The following is a 13,357-nucleotide window of genomic DNA, read 5'->3' on the forward strand; positions in this document are numbered from 1 at the left end:
TATCATCCCTAGCCTTATTCACCACAGTATCATCCCTAGCCTTATTCACCACAGTATCATCCCTAGCCCTATTCACCACAGTATCATCCCTAGCCTTATTCACCACAGTATAATCCCTAGCCCTATTCACCACAGTATCATCCCTAGCCCTATTCACCACAGTATCATCCCTAGCCTTATTCACCACAGTATCATCCCTAGCCTTATTCACCACAGTATCATCCCTAGCCTTATTCACCACAGTATCATCCCTAGCCTTATTCACCACAGTATCATCCCTAGCCCTATTCACCACAGTATCATCCCTAGTCCTATTCACCACAGTATCATCCCTAGCCTTATTCACCACAGTATCATCCATAGCCTTATTCACCACAGTATCATCCCTAGCCCTATTCACCACAGTATCATCCCTAGTCCTATTCACCACAGTATCATCCCTAGCCCTATTCACCACAGTATCATCCCTAGCCTTATTCACCACAGTATCATCCCTAGCCCTATTCACCACAGTATCATCCCTAGCCTTATTCACCACAGTATCATCCCTAGCCCTATTCACCACAGTATCATCCCTAGCCTTATTCACCACAGTATCATCCCTAGCCTTATTCACCACAGTATCATCCCTAGCCTTATTCACCACAGTATCATCCCTAGCCCTATTCACCACAGTATCATCCCTAGCCCTATTCACCACAGTATCATCCCTAGCCCTATTCACCACAGTATCATCCCTAGCCTTATTCACCACAGTATCATCCATAGCCCTATTCACCACAGTATCATCCCTATCCTTATTCACCACAGTATCATCCCTAGCCCTATTCACCACAGTATCATCCCTAGCCCTATTCACCACAGTATCATCCCTAGCCCTATTCACCACAGTATCATCCCTAGCCTTATTCACCACAGTATCATCCCTAGCCTTATTCACCACAGTATCATCCCTAGCCCTATTCACCACAGTATCATCCCTAGCCCTATTCACCACAGTATCATCCCTAGCCTTATTCACCACAGTATCATCCCTAGCCCTATTCACCACAGTATCATCCCTAGCCTTATTCACCACAGTATCATCCCTAGCCCTATTCACCACAGTATCATCCCTAGCCCTATTCACCACAGTATCATCCCTAGCCTTATTCACCACAGTATCATCCCTAGCCTTATTCACCACAGTATCATCCCTAGCCTTATTCACCACAGTATCATCCCTAGCCTTATTCACCACAGTATCATCCCTAGCCCTATTCACCACAGTATCATCCCTAGTCCTATTCACCACAGTATCATCCCTAGCCCTATTCACCACAGTATCATCCCTAGCCCTATTCACCACAGTATCATCCCTAGCCCTATTCACCACAGTATCATCCCTAGTCCTATTCACCACAGTATCATCCCTAGCCTTATTCACCACAGTATCATCCCTAGCCTTATTCACCACAGTATCATCCCTAGCCCTATTCACCACAGTATCATCCCTAGCCTTATTCACCACAGTATCATCCCTAGCCCTATTCACCACAGTATCATCCCTAGCCTTATTCACCACAGTATCATCCCTAGCCTTATTCACCACAGTATCATCCCTAGCCTTATTCACCACAGTATCATCCCTAGCCCTATTCACCACAGTATCATCCCTAGCCCTATTCACCACAGTATCATCCCTAGCCCTATTCACCACAGTATCATCCCTAGCCCTATTCACCACAGTATCATCCCTAGCCTTATTCACCACAGTATCATCCATAGCCCTATTCACCACAGTATCATCCCTATCCTTATTCACCACAGTATCATCCCTAGCCCTATTCACCACAGTATCATCCCTAGCCTTATTCACCACAGTATCATCCTTAGCCCTATTCACCACAGTATCATCCCTAGCCCTATTCACCACAGTATCATCCCTAGCCCTATTCACCACAGTATCATCCCTAGCCTTATTCACCACAGTATCATCCCTAGCCTTATTCACCACAGTATCATCCCTAGCCCTATTCACCACAGTATCATCCCTAGCCCTATTCACCACAGTATCATCCCTAGCCCTATTCACCACAGTATCATCCCTAGCACTATTCACCACAGTATCATCCCTAGCCCTATTCACCACAGTATCATCCCTAGCCCTATTCACCACAGTATCATCCCTAGCCTTATTCACCACAGTATCATCCCTAGCCCTATTCACCACAGTATCATCCCTAGCCATATTCACCACAGTATCATCCCTAGCCTTATTCACCACAGTATCATCCCTAGCCTTATTCACCACAGTATCATCCCTAGCCCTATTCACCACAGTATCATCCCTAGCCCTATTCACCACAGTATCATCCCTAGCCTTATTCACCACAGTATCATCCCTAGCCCTATTCACCACAGTATCATCCCTAGCCCTATTCACCACAGTATCATCCCTAGCCCTATTCACCACAGTATCATCCCTAGCCTTATTCACCACAGTATCATCCCTAGCTCTATTCACCACAGTATCATCCCTAGCCCTATTCACCACAGTATCATCCCTAGCCTTATTCACCACAGTATCATCCCTAGCCCTATTCACCACAGTATCATCCCTAGCCTTATTCACCACAGTATCATCCTTAGCCCTATTCACCACAGTATCATCCCTAGCCCTATTCACCACAGTATCATCCTTAGCCCTATTCACCACAGTATCATCCCTAGCCCTATTTACCACAGTATCATCCCTAGCCTTATTCACCACAGTAACATCCCTAGCCCTATTCACCACAGTATCACCCCTAGCCCTATTCACCACAGTATCATCCCTAGCCCTATTCACCACAGTATCATCCCTAGCCCTATTCACCACAGGATCATCCCTAGCCCTATTCACCACAGTATCCTCCCTAGTCCTATTCACCCCAGTATCCTCCCTAGCCCTATTCACCACAGTATCATCCCTAGCCCTATTCACCACAGTATCCTCCCTAGCCCTATTCACCACAGTATCATCCCTAGCCCTATTCACCACAGTATCATCCCTAGCCCTATTCACCACAGTATCATCCCTAGCCCTATTCACCACAGTATCATCCCTAGCCCTATTCACCACAGTATCATCCCTAGCCCTATTCACCACAGTATCATCCCTAGCCCTATTCACCACAGTATCATCCCTAGCCCTATTCACCACAGTATCCTCCCTAGCCCTATTCACCACAGTATCATCCCTATCCCTATTCACCACAGTATCATCACATTACACCTGTATGTATGTATTTACCTCCACGTCGAACAGTGTGGACCCATATCCAGGCCACTCCTTGATGATGTTCATGTATTTGAGCATGGCTGTGTGCTGGTCCAGTCCCTGGAGACGGGACCACTTCTCTAAGATGGAGGTTCTGGTGGCTGAGGTCTCCTCCTTCACCCACATCTCTAGCATCTGAACAAGAACCAGCCAAGACTTAGTACCTTGCTCAAGGGCATAACAACAGGCGACAATATCCAGGATGATGTCAGCAACCCTCTGGTTTCACTGACTACACCAGATGTTTCCAGTCGGAGCTGGGATTCGAACGCTTCTCTAAACTCCTCTAACCGCTAGGCTACCTGTTCCTCCTCTAACCCCTAGGCTACCTGTTCCTTCTCTAACCGCTAGGCTACCTGTTCCTCCTCTAACCGCTAGGCTACCTGTTCCTCCTCTAACCGCTAGGCTACCTGTTCCTGGCCTAACCGCTAGGCTACCTGTTCCTGGCCTAACCGCTAGGCTACCTGTTCCTGGCCTAACCGCTAGGCTACCTGTTCCTCCTCTAACCGCTAGGCTACCTGTTCCTCCTCTAACCGCTAGGCTACCTGTTCCTCCTCTAACCGCCAGGCTACCTGTTCCTCCTCTAACCGCCAGGCTACTTGTTCCTCCTCTAACCGCCGGGCTACCTGTTCCTCCTCTAACCGCTAGGATACCTGTTCCTCCTCTAACCGCCAGGCTACCTGTTCCTCCTCTAACCGCCAGGCTACCTGTTCCTCCTCTAACCGCTAGGCAACTTGTTCCTCCTCTAACCGCCGGGCTACCTGTTCCTCCTCTAACCGCTAGGATACCTGTTCCTCCTCTAACCGCTAGGCTACCTGTTCCTCCTCTAACCGCTAGGCTACCTGTTCCTCCTCTAACTGCTAGGCTACCTGTTCCTGGCCTAACCGCTAGGCTACTTGTTCCTCCTCTAACCGCTAGGCTACCTGTTCCTCCTCTAACCGCTAGGCTACCTGTTCCTGGCCTAACCGCTAGGCTACCTGTTCCTCCTCTAACCGCTAGGCTACCTGTCCCTCCTCTAACCGCTAGGCTACTTGTTCCTCCTCTAACCGCCAGCTACCTGTTCCTCCTCTAACCGCTAGGCTACCTGTTCCTCCTCTAACCGCTAGGCTACCTGTTCCTCCTCTAACCGCCAGGCTACCTGTTCCTCCTCTAACCGCTAGGCTACCTGTTCCTGGCCTAACCGCTAGGCTACCTGTTCCTGGCCTAACCGCTAGGCTACCTGTTCCTCCTCTAACCGCTGGGCTACCTGTTCCTCCTCTAACCGCTAGGCTACCTGTTCCTCCTCTAACCGCTAGGCTACCTGTTCCTGGCCTAACCGCTAGGTTACCTGTTCCTCCTCTAACCGCTAGGCTACCTGTTCCTGGCCTAACCGCTAGGTTACCTGTTCCTCCTCTAACCGCTAGGCTACCTGTTCCTCCTCTAACCGCTAGGCTACCTGTTCCTCCTCTAACCGCTAGGCTACCTGTTCCTCCTCTAACCGCTAGGCTACCTGTTCTTTCTCTAACCGCTAGGATACCTGTTCCTCCTCTAACCGCTAGGCTACCTGTTCCTCCTCTAACCGCTAGGCTACCTGTTCCTGGCCTAACCGCTAGGCTACTTGTTCCTCCTCTAACCGCTTGGCTACCTGTTCCTCCTCTAACCGCTAGGCTACCTGTTCCTCCTCCATCTTCTGTTTCTTCATGGAGCCCGTCTTCAGCCCGCTGCGGCGCAGGGTCCCATCCAGGAAGCTGGTCCGCCTCCGCTCCAGGGTGTGGCCCCCTGGCCCCGTCCCGCCGGCCGCGCCCACCTATACAAAATAATACACTTAGTCCACCAAAGCAAAACAATACACTTTTTTTGTCCATTTGTTACAGTGAACACCGGAAATGTGGAACTTCCTTAGTTGTCAACCTCCCCAAATAGCACTCAGACACAGACACGCAATGCACGCACACACACACACACACACTCGCACACAAAGGGTCAAGCCGCAGAGCAGCACCCCCTGGATGGAGCGTTACCTACCTTGGTGAAGTGCAGGATGCGTGCGCGGAGCCTGCCTACAGGGTAGACGGTGTCCAGAGACCAGCTGACCCGGGCCTTGTCTCCGTGGAGGAACTGGAGCCTGAGAGCGGCCAGGTGCTGCAGGGTGTCTTCTGGGGCAGGGAGGTGACCGCTGGTCAGAGACTCATGAGCCTGGAGGAGACATGTATATTACAACATTACATTTACATGAACATTAAGTTATATTTACATGACATTACATTTATATTATCAATAAAATACATTAATATATTACTTTGACATTATCATTCAAATACATTTACATTTAGATCCAGGTATTCTGGCGCTGTAGGGTAGCGCCCGAAGTACCTCTTCTTATCAACTATATGCAACATTTTATTCTGTATTTCTCTATCCAGGTGTTGACACTGTATTTCTCTATCCAAATGCTGTCTAATAGTAGCAAAATGGCAGACCAGGAAGTAACTGACCTGTTCGAACATGAAAGCGAACTCCACCCCTTCCTTGGGCATGCTCTCTACATCCAGGAAACAGTAGAGTTTGAAGTAGAGCTTCCACTGTCCCTCCTCCTCTACTTCCTCACTGCCTGACAGCCTGGAAATTAGTCAATCAAGAAAAAACAACAACAACCAATTAATCAATCAACCAACCAATCAACCAACCAACCAACCAACCAATTAATCAGCCAATCAATCAACCAACCAACCATTGTCAAACATTTTTCTCAGCAAATGTACAGTAATAAACCCAAGAAGTGTGGGAGTCAGAGATGAGAGCTACAGTATTTAATCATGTATGTGTCATGCTGATATCTCTCTGTGGGTAGTTATGATATCTTTGAGCTGTCTTGCTAACACCACAACAGCGTGACAATGACCATAGGAGTTGGCAAGAAACGCATATAAGGCTCTCCCTAGCCCTCCCTTTGACAAATATGACCATAACTCTATCTTCCCGATTCCTGCTTACAAGCAAAAACTCAAACAGGAAGTACCAGTGATGTGCTCAATATGGAAGTGGTCTGATGACACGGATGCTAAGCTACAGGACTGTTTCCTTGGCACAGACTGGAATATGAGGCGTATACCACATCAGTAACCAGCTTCATTAATTATTTAGAGTCTAAGACATTGGGGGGGGGGGGTGCTGACATATTGGTTTAATATGGTCATACTATGAATCATTTAGCTATTTGATTTGGAATTTTAGGACCCCTTAAGGTATAAAAAAAATAATAGTTTTGAAAAACAAATTCATAAATGGCAAAAAAAGGTCTATTCTCTGTGCATCTCTCCAGCTGAACTCTCACCTCTCAAACTTGGCGAGTACGTCAGCCACGATGACTCTGCTCTCCACAGCCCGGTCCGTAGTGTTGTTGTGTTGAAACAGGGAAAACATGTTTCTACTGTCCTCCATGGCCAGGCCTCGGATCAACTTCTCCACCACCTGGGGACAGGCAGGACGGAGGGACATTAACACATCTGACTAAACCTCACCACCTGGAGACAGGCAGGACGGAGGGACATTAACACATCTGACTAAACCTCACCACCTGGGGACAGAGGGACATTAACACATCTGACTAAACCTCACCACCTGGGGACAGGCAGGACGGAGGGACATTAACACATCTGACTAAACCTCACCACCTGGGGACAGGCAGGACGGAGGGACATTAACACATCTGACTAAACCTCACCACCTGGGGACAGGCAGGACGGAGGGACATTAACACATCTGACTAAACCTCACCACCTGGGGACAGAGGGACATTAACACATCTGACTAAACCTCACCACCTGGGGACAGGCAGGACGGAGGGACATTAACACATCTGACTAAACCTCACCACCTGGGGACAGGCAGGACGGAGGGACATTAACACATCTGACTAAACCTCACCACCTGGGGACAGAGGGACATTAACACATCTGACTAAACCTCACCACCTGGGGACAGGCAGGACGGAGGGACATTAACACATCTGACTAAACCTCACCACCTGGGGACAGAGGGACATTAACACATCTGACTAAACCTCACCACCTGGGGACAGGCAGGACGGAGGGACATTAACACATCTGACTAAACCTCACCACCTGGGGACAGAGGGACATTAACACATCTGACTAAACCTCACCACCTGGGGACAGGCAGGACGGAGGGACATTAACACATCTGACTAAACCTCACCACCTGGGGACAGGCAGGACGGAGGGACATTAACACATCTGACTAAACCTCACCACCTGGGGACAGAGGGACATTAACACATCTGACTAAACCTCACCACCTGGGGACAGGCAGGACGGAGGGACATTAACACATCTGACTAAACCTCACCACCCGGGAACAGCAAAGCACTGTATATACTGTATTTTACAGCTACTACTCCTTGTGGAAAAAACGTTTTCTAGTATAATCCACAGAACTGGACATAGGACAGGACAGCGTAGTTGAGATGTGGACATGTCAGAGCAGCGCAGCATTCGTTACCTCTCCAGCGGTGGTGTGTGAGTTGATGGAGATCTTGCAGGATCCTCCTCCGTGGCAGTAGACCGTAGTAGTCATTTCCTGCCTGGTCAGTAAGGCTACGATCTCCTCCTGAGACGGTACAAAGTCCCTGACCTTGGTCCTCTTCAGAGACTCACCTATGAAATGGGCAAACATGTCCACCTCTGTTCCAGGGAACTGCTCCTTCACCCTGGAGAAGAACAGACAGAGAGAGGGTCACTGAGGTGTAGAGGAGGAGCAAATCAACGTTACTGATGTCATACTGTCCAGTTTACCCATCCATACAAATCAATCACAGTACATATGTCTGTTTATACCACAACCTATAGGAAGGGAACACATTCTACTGACTAGGAGCTATAGGGAGGGAACACATTCTGCTGACTAGGAGCTATAGGGAGGGAACACATTCTGCTGACTAGGAGTTATAGGAAGGGAACACATTCTGCTGACTATAAGCTATAGGGAGGGAACACATTCTGCTGACTAGAAGCTATAGGAAGGGAACATATTCTGCTGACTAGAAGCTATAGGAAGGGAACACATTCTGCTGACTAGAAGCTATAGGAAGGGAACACATTCTGCTGACTAGGAGCTATAGGAAGGGAACACATTCTGCTGACTAGGAGCTATAGGAAGGGAACACATTCTGCTGACTAGGAGCTATAGGAAGGGAACACATTCTGCTGACTAGGAGCTATAGGAAGGGAACACATTCTGCTGACTAGGAGCTATAGGAAGGGAACACATTCTGCTGACTAGGAGCTATAGGAAGGGAACACATTCTGCTGACTAGGAGCTATAGGAAGGGAACACATTCTGCTGACTAGGAGCTATAGGAAGGGAACACATTCTGCTGACTAGGAGCTATAGGAAGGGAACACATTCTGCTTCCTATAAGCTATAGGAAGGGAACACATTCTGCTGACTAGAAGCTATAGGAAGGGAACATATTCTGCTGACTAGAAGCTATAGGAAGGGAACACATTGTGCTGACAAGAAGCTATAGGAAGGGAACACATTCTGCTGACTAGGAGCTATAGGAAGGGAACACATTCTGCTGACTAGGAGCTATAGGAAGGGAACACATTCTGCTGACTAGGAGCTATAGGAAGGGAACACATTCTGCTTCCTATAAGCTATAGGAAGGGAACACATTCTGCTGACTAGAAGCTATAGGAAGGGAACATATTCTGCTGACTAGAAGCTATAGGAAGGGAACATATTCTGCTGACTAGAAGCTATAGGAAGGGAACACATTGTGCTGACAAGAAGCTATAGGAAGGGAACATATTCTGCTGACTAGAAGCTATAGGGAGGGAACACATTCTGCTGACTAGGAGCTATAGGAAGGGAACACATTCTGCTGACTAGGAGCTATAGGGAGGGAACACATTCTGCTGACTAGGAGCTATAGGGAGGGAACACATTCTGCTGACTAGAAGCTATAGGAAGGGAACATATTCTGCTGACTACAAGCTATAGGGAGGGAACACATTCTGCTGACTAGAAGCTATAGGAAGGGAACACAATCTGCTGACTAGGAGCTATTGGGAGGGAACACATTCTGCTGACTAGGAGCTATAGGGAGGGAACACATTCTGCTGACTAGGAGTTATAGGAAGGGAACACATTCTGCTGACTATAAGCTATAGGGAGGGAACACATTCTGCTGACTAGAAGCTATAGGAAGGGAACATATTCTGCTGACTAGAAGCTATAGGAAGGGAACACATTCTGCTGACTAGAAGCTATAGGAAGGGAACACATTCTGCTGACTAGGAGCTATAGGAAGGGAACACATTCTGCTGACTAGGAGCTATAGGAAGGGAACACATTCTGCTGACTATGAGCTATAGGAAGGGAACACATTCTGCTGACTAGGAGCTATAGGAAGGGAACACATTCTGCTGACTAGGAGCTATAGGAAGGGAACACATTCTGCTGACTAGGAGCTATAGGAAGGGAACACATTCTGCTGACTAGGAGCTATAGGAAGGGAACACATTCTGCTGACTAGGAGCTATAGGAAGGGAACACATTCTGCTTCCTATAAGCTATAGGAAGGGAACACATTCTGCTGACTAGAAGCTATAGGAAGGGAACATATTCTGCTGACTAGAAGCTATAGGAAGGGAACACATTCTGCTGACTAGGAGCTATAGGGAGGGAACACATTCTGCTGACTAGGAGCTATAGGGAGGGAACACATTCTGCTGACTAGAAGCTATAGGAAGGGAACATATTCTGCTGACTACAAGCTATAGGGAGGGAACACATTCTGCTGACTAGAAGCTATAGGAAGGGAACACATTCTGCTGACTAGAAGCTATAGGAAGGGAACACATTCTGCTGACTAGGAGCTATAGGAAGGGAACACATTCTGCTGACTAGAAGCTATAGGGAGGGAACACATTCTGCTGACTAGGAGCTATAGGAAGGGAACACATTCTGCTGACTAGGAGCTATAGGAAGGGAACACATTCTGCTGACTAGAAGCTATAGGAAGGGAACATATTCTGCTGACTAGAAGCTATAGGAAGGGAACACATTCTGCTAACTAGAAGCTATAGGAAGGGGACACATTCTGCATGCGGCTCAGCATCTTTCTAAGGACTCAGGAATGGAGCATGACTGAAGGAGGGGTGGTGAGTGTAGCGTTCAGTCTGGTTCTAGAAGAGTCTTGCCTTCTGAAGGAGGGGTGAACTAAAGGAGGAGCGTGACTGAAGGACAGGGGTGGAGTAGGACAAGAATTTGGCCCTGGCATTTTAACCACACCAGCCCACATCACTGCGTGGGCTGCCAATTCACCAAGCCCCACTTTCATTTTACCAGCTCATGTTTAAAACAAATACAATATATGAAAACAGCATTGAGTTATTGACAGAGCCTTGTTCTGTTCAATGGTCTCTACCTATATAGTAGTCGAAATACACCAATCCATGTTGTTGACTTAGAAAGAAAACAATATAAAAATTGCCGACACCATTCAAACCAATAAGGGTTCGGAACTTTAAAGTCAATTATCTCAGAATCATATTTTTGCAGATAGAACCTTCTACTTCTGTCACGACTTCTACCGAAGGTAACTCCTCTCCCTGTTCGGGCGGCGCTCGGCGTCGCCGGTCTACTAGCCGCTACCGATCCCTTTTTCTTTTTCTGGGTGTTTTGTCTGTGTTCCTTTTCACACCTGGTTTCCAATTGCTTTGATTTCTGTGGGTATATAGGGCACCTGTTACCTGCCGTAATTCGTGCAGGATTAGAATTGTGTGTATTGCGCTCGATTGTATTGGATGGTTGTTGTTTTTTCGCTATTACGCACGTGTATGTAAAGTGTCGGAACTGTGTTTGTTCCTCCGTGCGTTTGCACGAGTTACTGATTATTCGAGAGCGTATTTTTGGGGTTTTGGTCTGTGCCGTTTTTGTATTGCTGGACTATATTATTAAACACGCTTCTCAGACATCCCTGCTCTCTCCTGCGCCTGACTCCTACACCTCTCACCAAGACGCATGTTATCACAACTTCCAAGCTCACGGACTGCCAAAATGGTTCCTAAGTTAATAAAACAATAACACATCTGGTGATGGTTAATTAACCAATTACCATTTATATTATAAGCATTTCGCTGCACCTGCGGTCCCCATCTGCAAAATATGTGTACGAGACCAATAACATTTGATTTGATCCCATCATGCTTAGGGTCGTGTATGAAAATGCCCAGTTGTACATTATTTTGGCTACCATGGCTAGAAGAAAATATCTCAGTAATTTTTAAAGAGGGGTCTCAAAGAAGCATATGGTGTTTTACATTGTGTGTGTGTGTGTGTGTGTGTGTGTGTGTCTCAGTCACCAGATCTTGACAACAGTGGTAGGCCTGATCACAGACAATGATGAGACAGCCTATAAGAAGGAGGTCAGAGACCTGGCAGTGTGTTGCCAGGACAACAACCACTCCCTCAACATGAATAAGAAAGGAGCTGAGCGTGGATGACAGGAAATGGAGGACCGAGCCACGCCCCCATTCTCATCGACAGGGCTGTAGTGGAGCAGGTTGAGAGCTTTAAGTTCCTTGGTGTCCACATCACCAACAAACTAACATGGTCCAAACACACCAAGACAGTTGTGAAGAGGGCACAACAAAACCTATTCCCCCTCAGGAGACTGAAAAGATTTGGCATGGGTCCTCAGATCCTCAAAAGGTTCTACAGCTGCACCATCGAGAGCATCCTGACTGGTTGCATCACCGCCTGGTACGGTAACTGCTCGGCATCCAACCGCAAGTCGCTACAGAGGGTAGTGTGTACGGCCCAGTACATCACTGGGCCAAGCTTCCTGTCATCCAGGACCTCTATTCCAGGCAGTGTCAGAGGAAGGCCCTACAAATGGTCAAAGTCACCCCAAGTCATAGACTGTTCTCTCTGCTACCGCACAGCAAGCGGTACCGGAGCACCAAGTCTGTATACTACTACCAGTTGTAAACTACTACCAGTTGTAAACCAGTTGTAGGCTACTACCAGTTGTAAACCAGTTGTAGGCTACTACCAGTTGTAAACCAGTTGTAAACCAGGGAGGGAAAGGGAAGGGAAAGGAAAACGGAAGGGAAAGGGAAGGGAAATGAAAAGGGAAGGGAAAGGGAAAGGGGAAGGAAAGGGAAAGGGGAAGGAAAGGGAAGGGAAAGGAAAGGGAAGGGAAAGGGGAAGGGAAAGGAAAGGGAAAGGGAAAGGAAAGGGAAGGGAAAGGGAAGGAAAGGGAAGGGAAAGGGGAAGGAAAGGAAAGGGAAGGGAAAGGGAAGGAAAGGGAAGGGAAAGGGGAAGGGAAAGGAAAAGGGGAAGGAAAGGGAAGGGAAAGGGGAAGGGAAAGGAAAGGGAAAGGGAAAGGAAAGGGAAGGGAAAGGGAAGGAAAGGGAAAGGGAAAGGGAAGGGAAAGGGACAGGAAAGGGAAAGGAAAGGGAAAGGAAAGGGAGGGGAAAGGAAAAGGGAAGGGGAAGGGAAAGGGCAGGGAAAGGGAAAGGAAGGGGAAGGGAAAGGGAAAGGGGAAGGAAAGGGAAAGGAAGGGGAAGGGGAAGGGAAAGGGGAAGGGAAAGGAAAGGAAAGGGAAGGAAAGGGAAAGGGAAAGGGAAGGGAAAGGGGAAGGGAAGGGAAAGGGAAAGGAAAGGGAAGGGAAAGGGAAGGGAAAGGGGAAGGGAAGGGAAAGGAAAGGGAAAGGGAAAGGAAAGGCAGGGAAAGGGAAGGGAAAGGAAAGGGAAGGGAAAGGAAAGGGAAAGGGGAAGGAAAGGAAGGGGAAGGGAAGGGGAAGGAAAAGGGGAAGGGAAGGGGAAGGAAAAGGGGAAGGAGAGGGAAAGGAGAGGGAAAGGAAAGGGAAAGGAAAGGGAAGGGAAAGAGAAGGAAAGGGAAAGGGAAAGGGAAGGGAAAGGGGAAGGGACAGGAAAGGGAAAGGAAAGGGAAAGGAAAGGGAGGGGAAAGGAAAAGGGAAGGGGAAGGGAAAGGGCAGGGAAAGGGAAAGGAAGGGGAAGGGAAAGGGAAAGGGGAAGGAAGGGG

At 48.1% G+C, this 13,357-nt stretch overlaps 1 protein-coding gene across 1 annotated transcript in view; it reads right to left on the reverse strand.

The window, feature by feature from the left end:
- Positions 1-13,357, reverse strand: part of LOC110516739 (unconventional myosin-X) — a 254,271-nt gene that overhangs the window by 6,926 nt on the left and 233,988 nt on the right. The window contains exons 33-38 of the mRNA XM_090230756.1: positions 7,802-8,009; positions 6,615-6,751; positions 5,776-5,899; positions 5,306-5,476; positions 4,953-5,087; positions 3,275-3,436 (exon numbers count right to left, since the gene is read on the reverse strand). Coding sequence (XP_090086882.1) covers positions 3,275-3,436; positions 4,953-5,087; positions 5,306-5,476; positions 5,776-5,899; positions 6,615-6,751; positions 7,802-8,009 — 937 coding nt within the window. The remainder of the gene's footprint in view (positions 1-3,274; positions 3,437-4,952; positions 5,088-5,305; positions 5,477-5,775; positions 5,900-6,614; positions 6,752-7,801; positions 8,010-13,357) is intronic.

The sequence above is a fragment of the Oncorhynchus mykiss genome, chromosome 3, assembly GCF_057628025.1.
Source record: "Oncorhynchus mykiss isolate SJ-2025 chromosome 3, ASM5762802v1, whole genome shotgun sequence".
In the NCBI taxonomy this organism is placed as follows: Eukaryota; Metazoa; Chordata; class Actinopteri; order Salmoniformes; family Salmonidae; genus Oncorhynchus; species Oncorhynchus mykiss.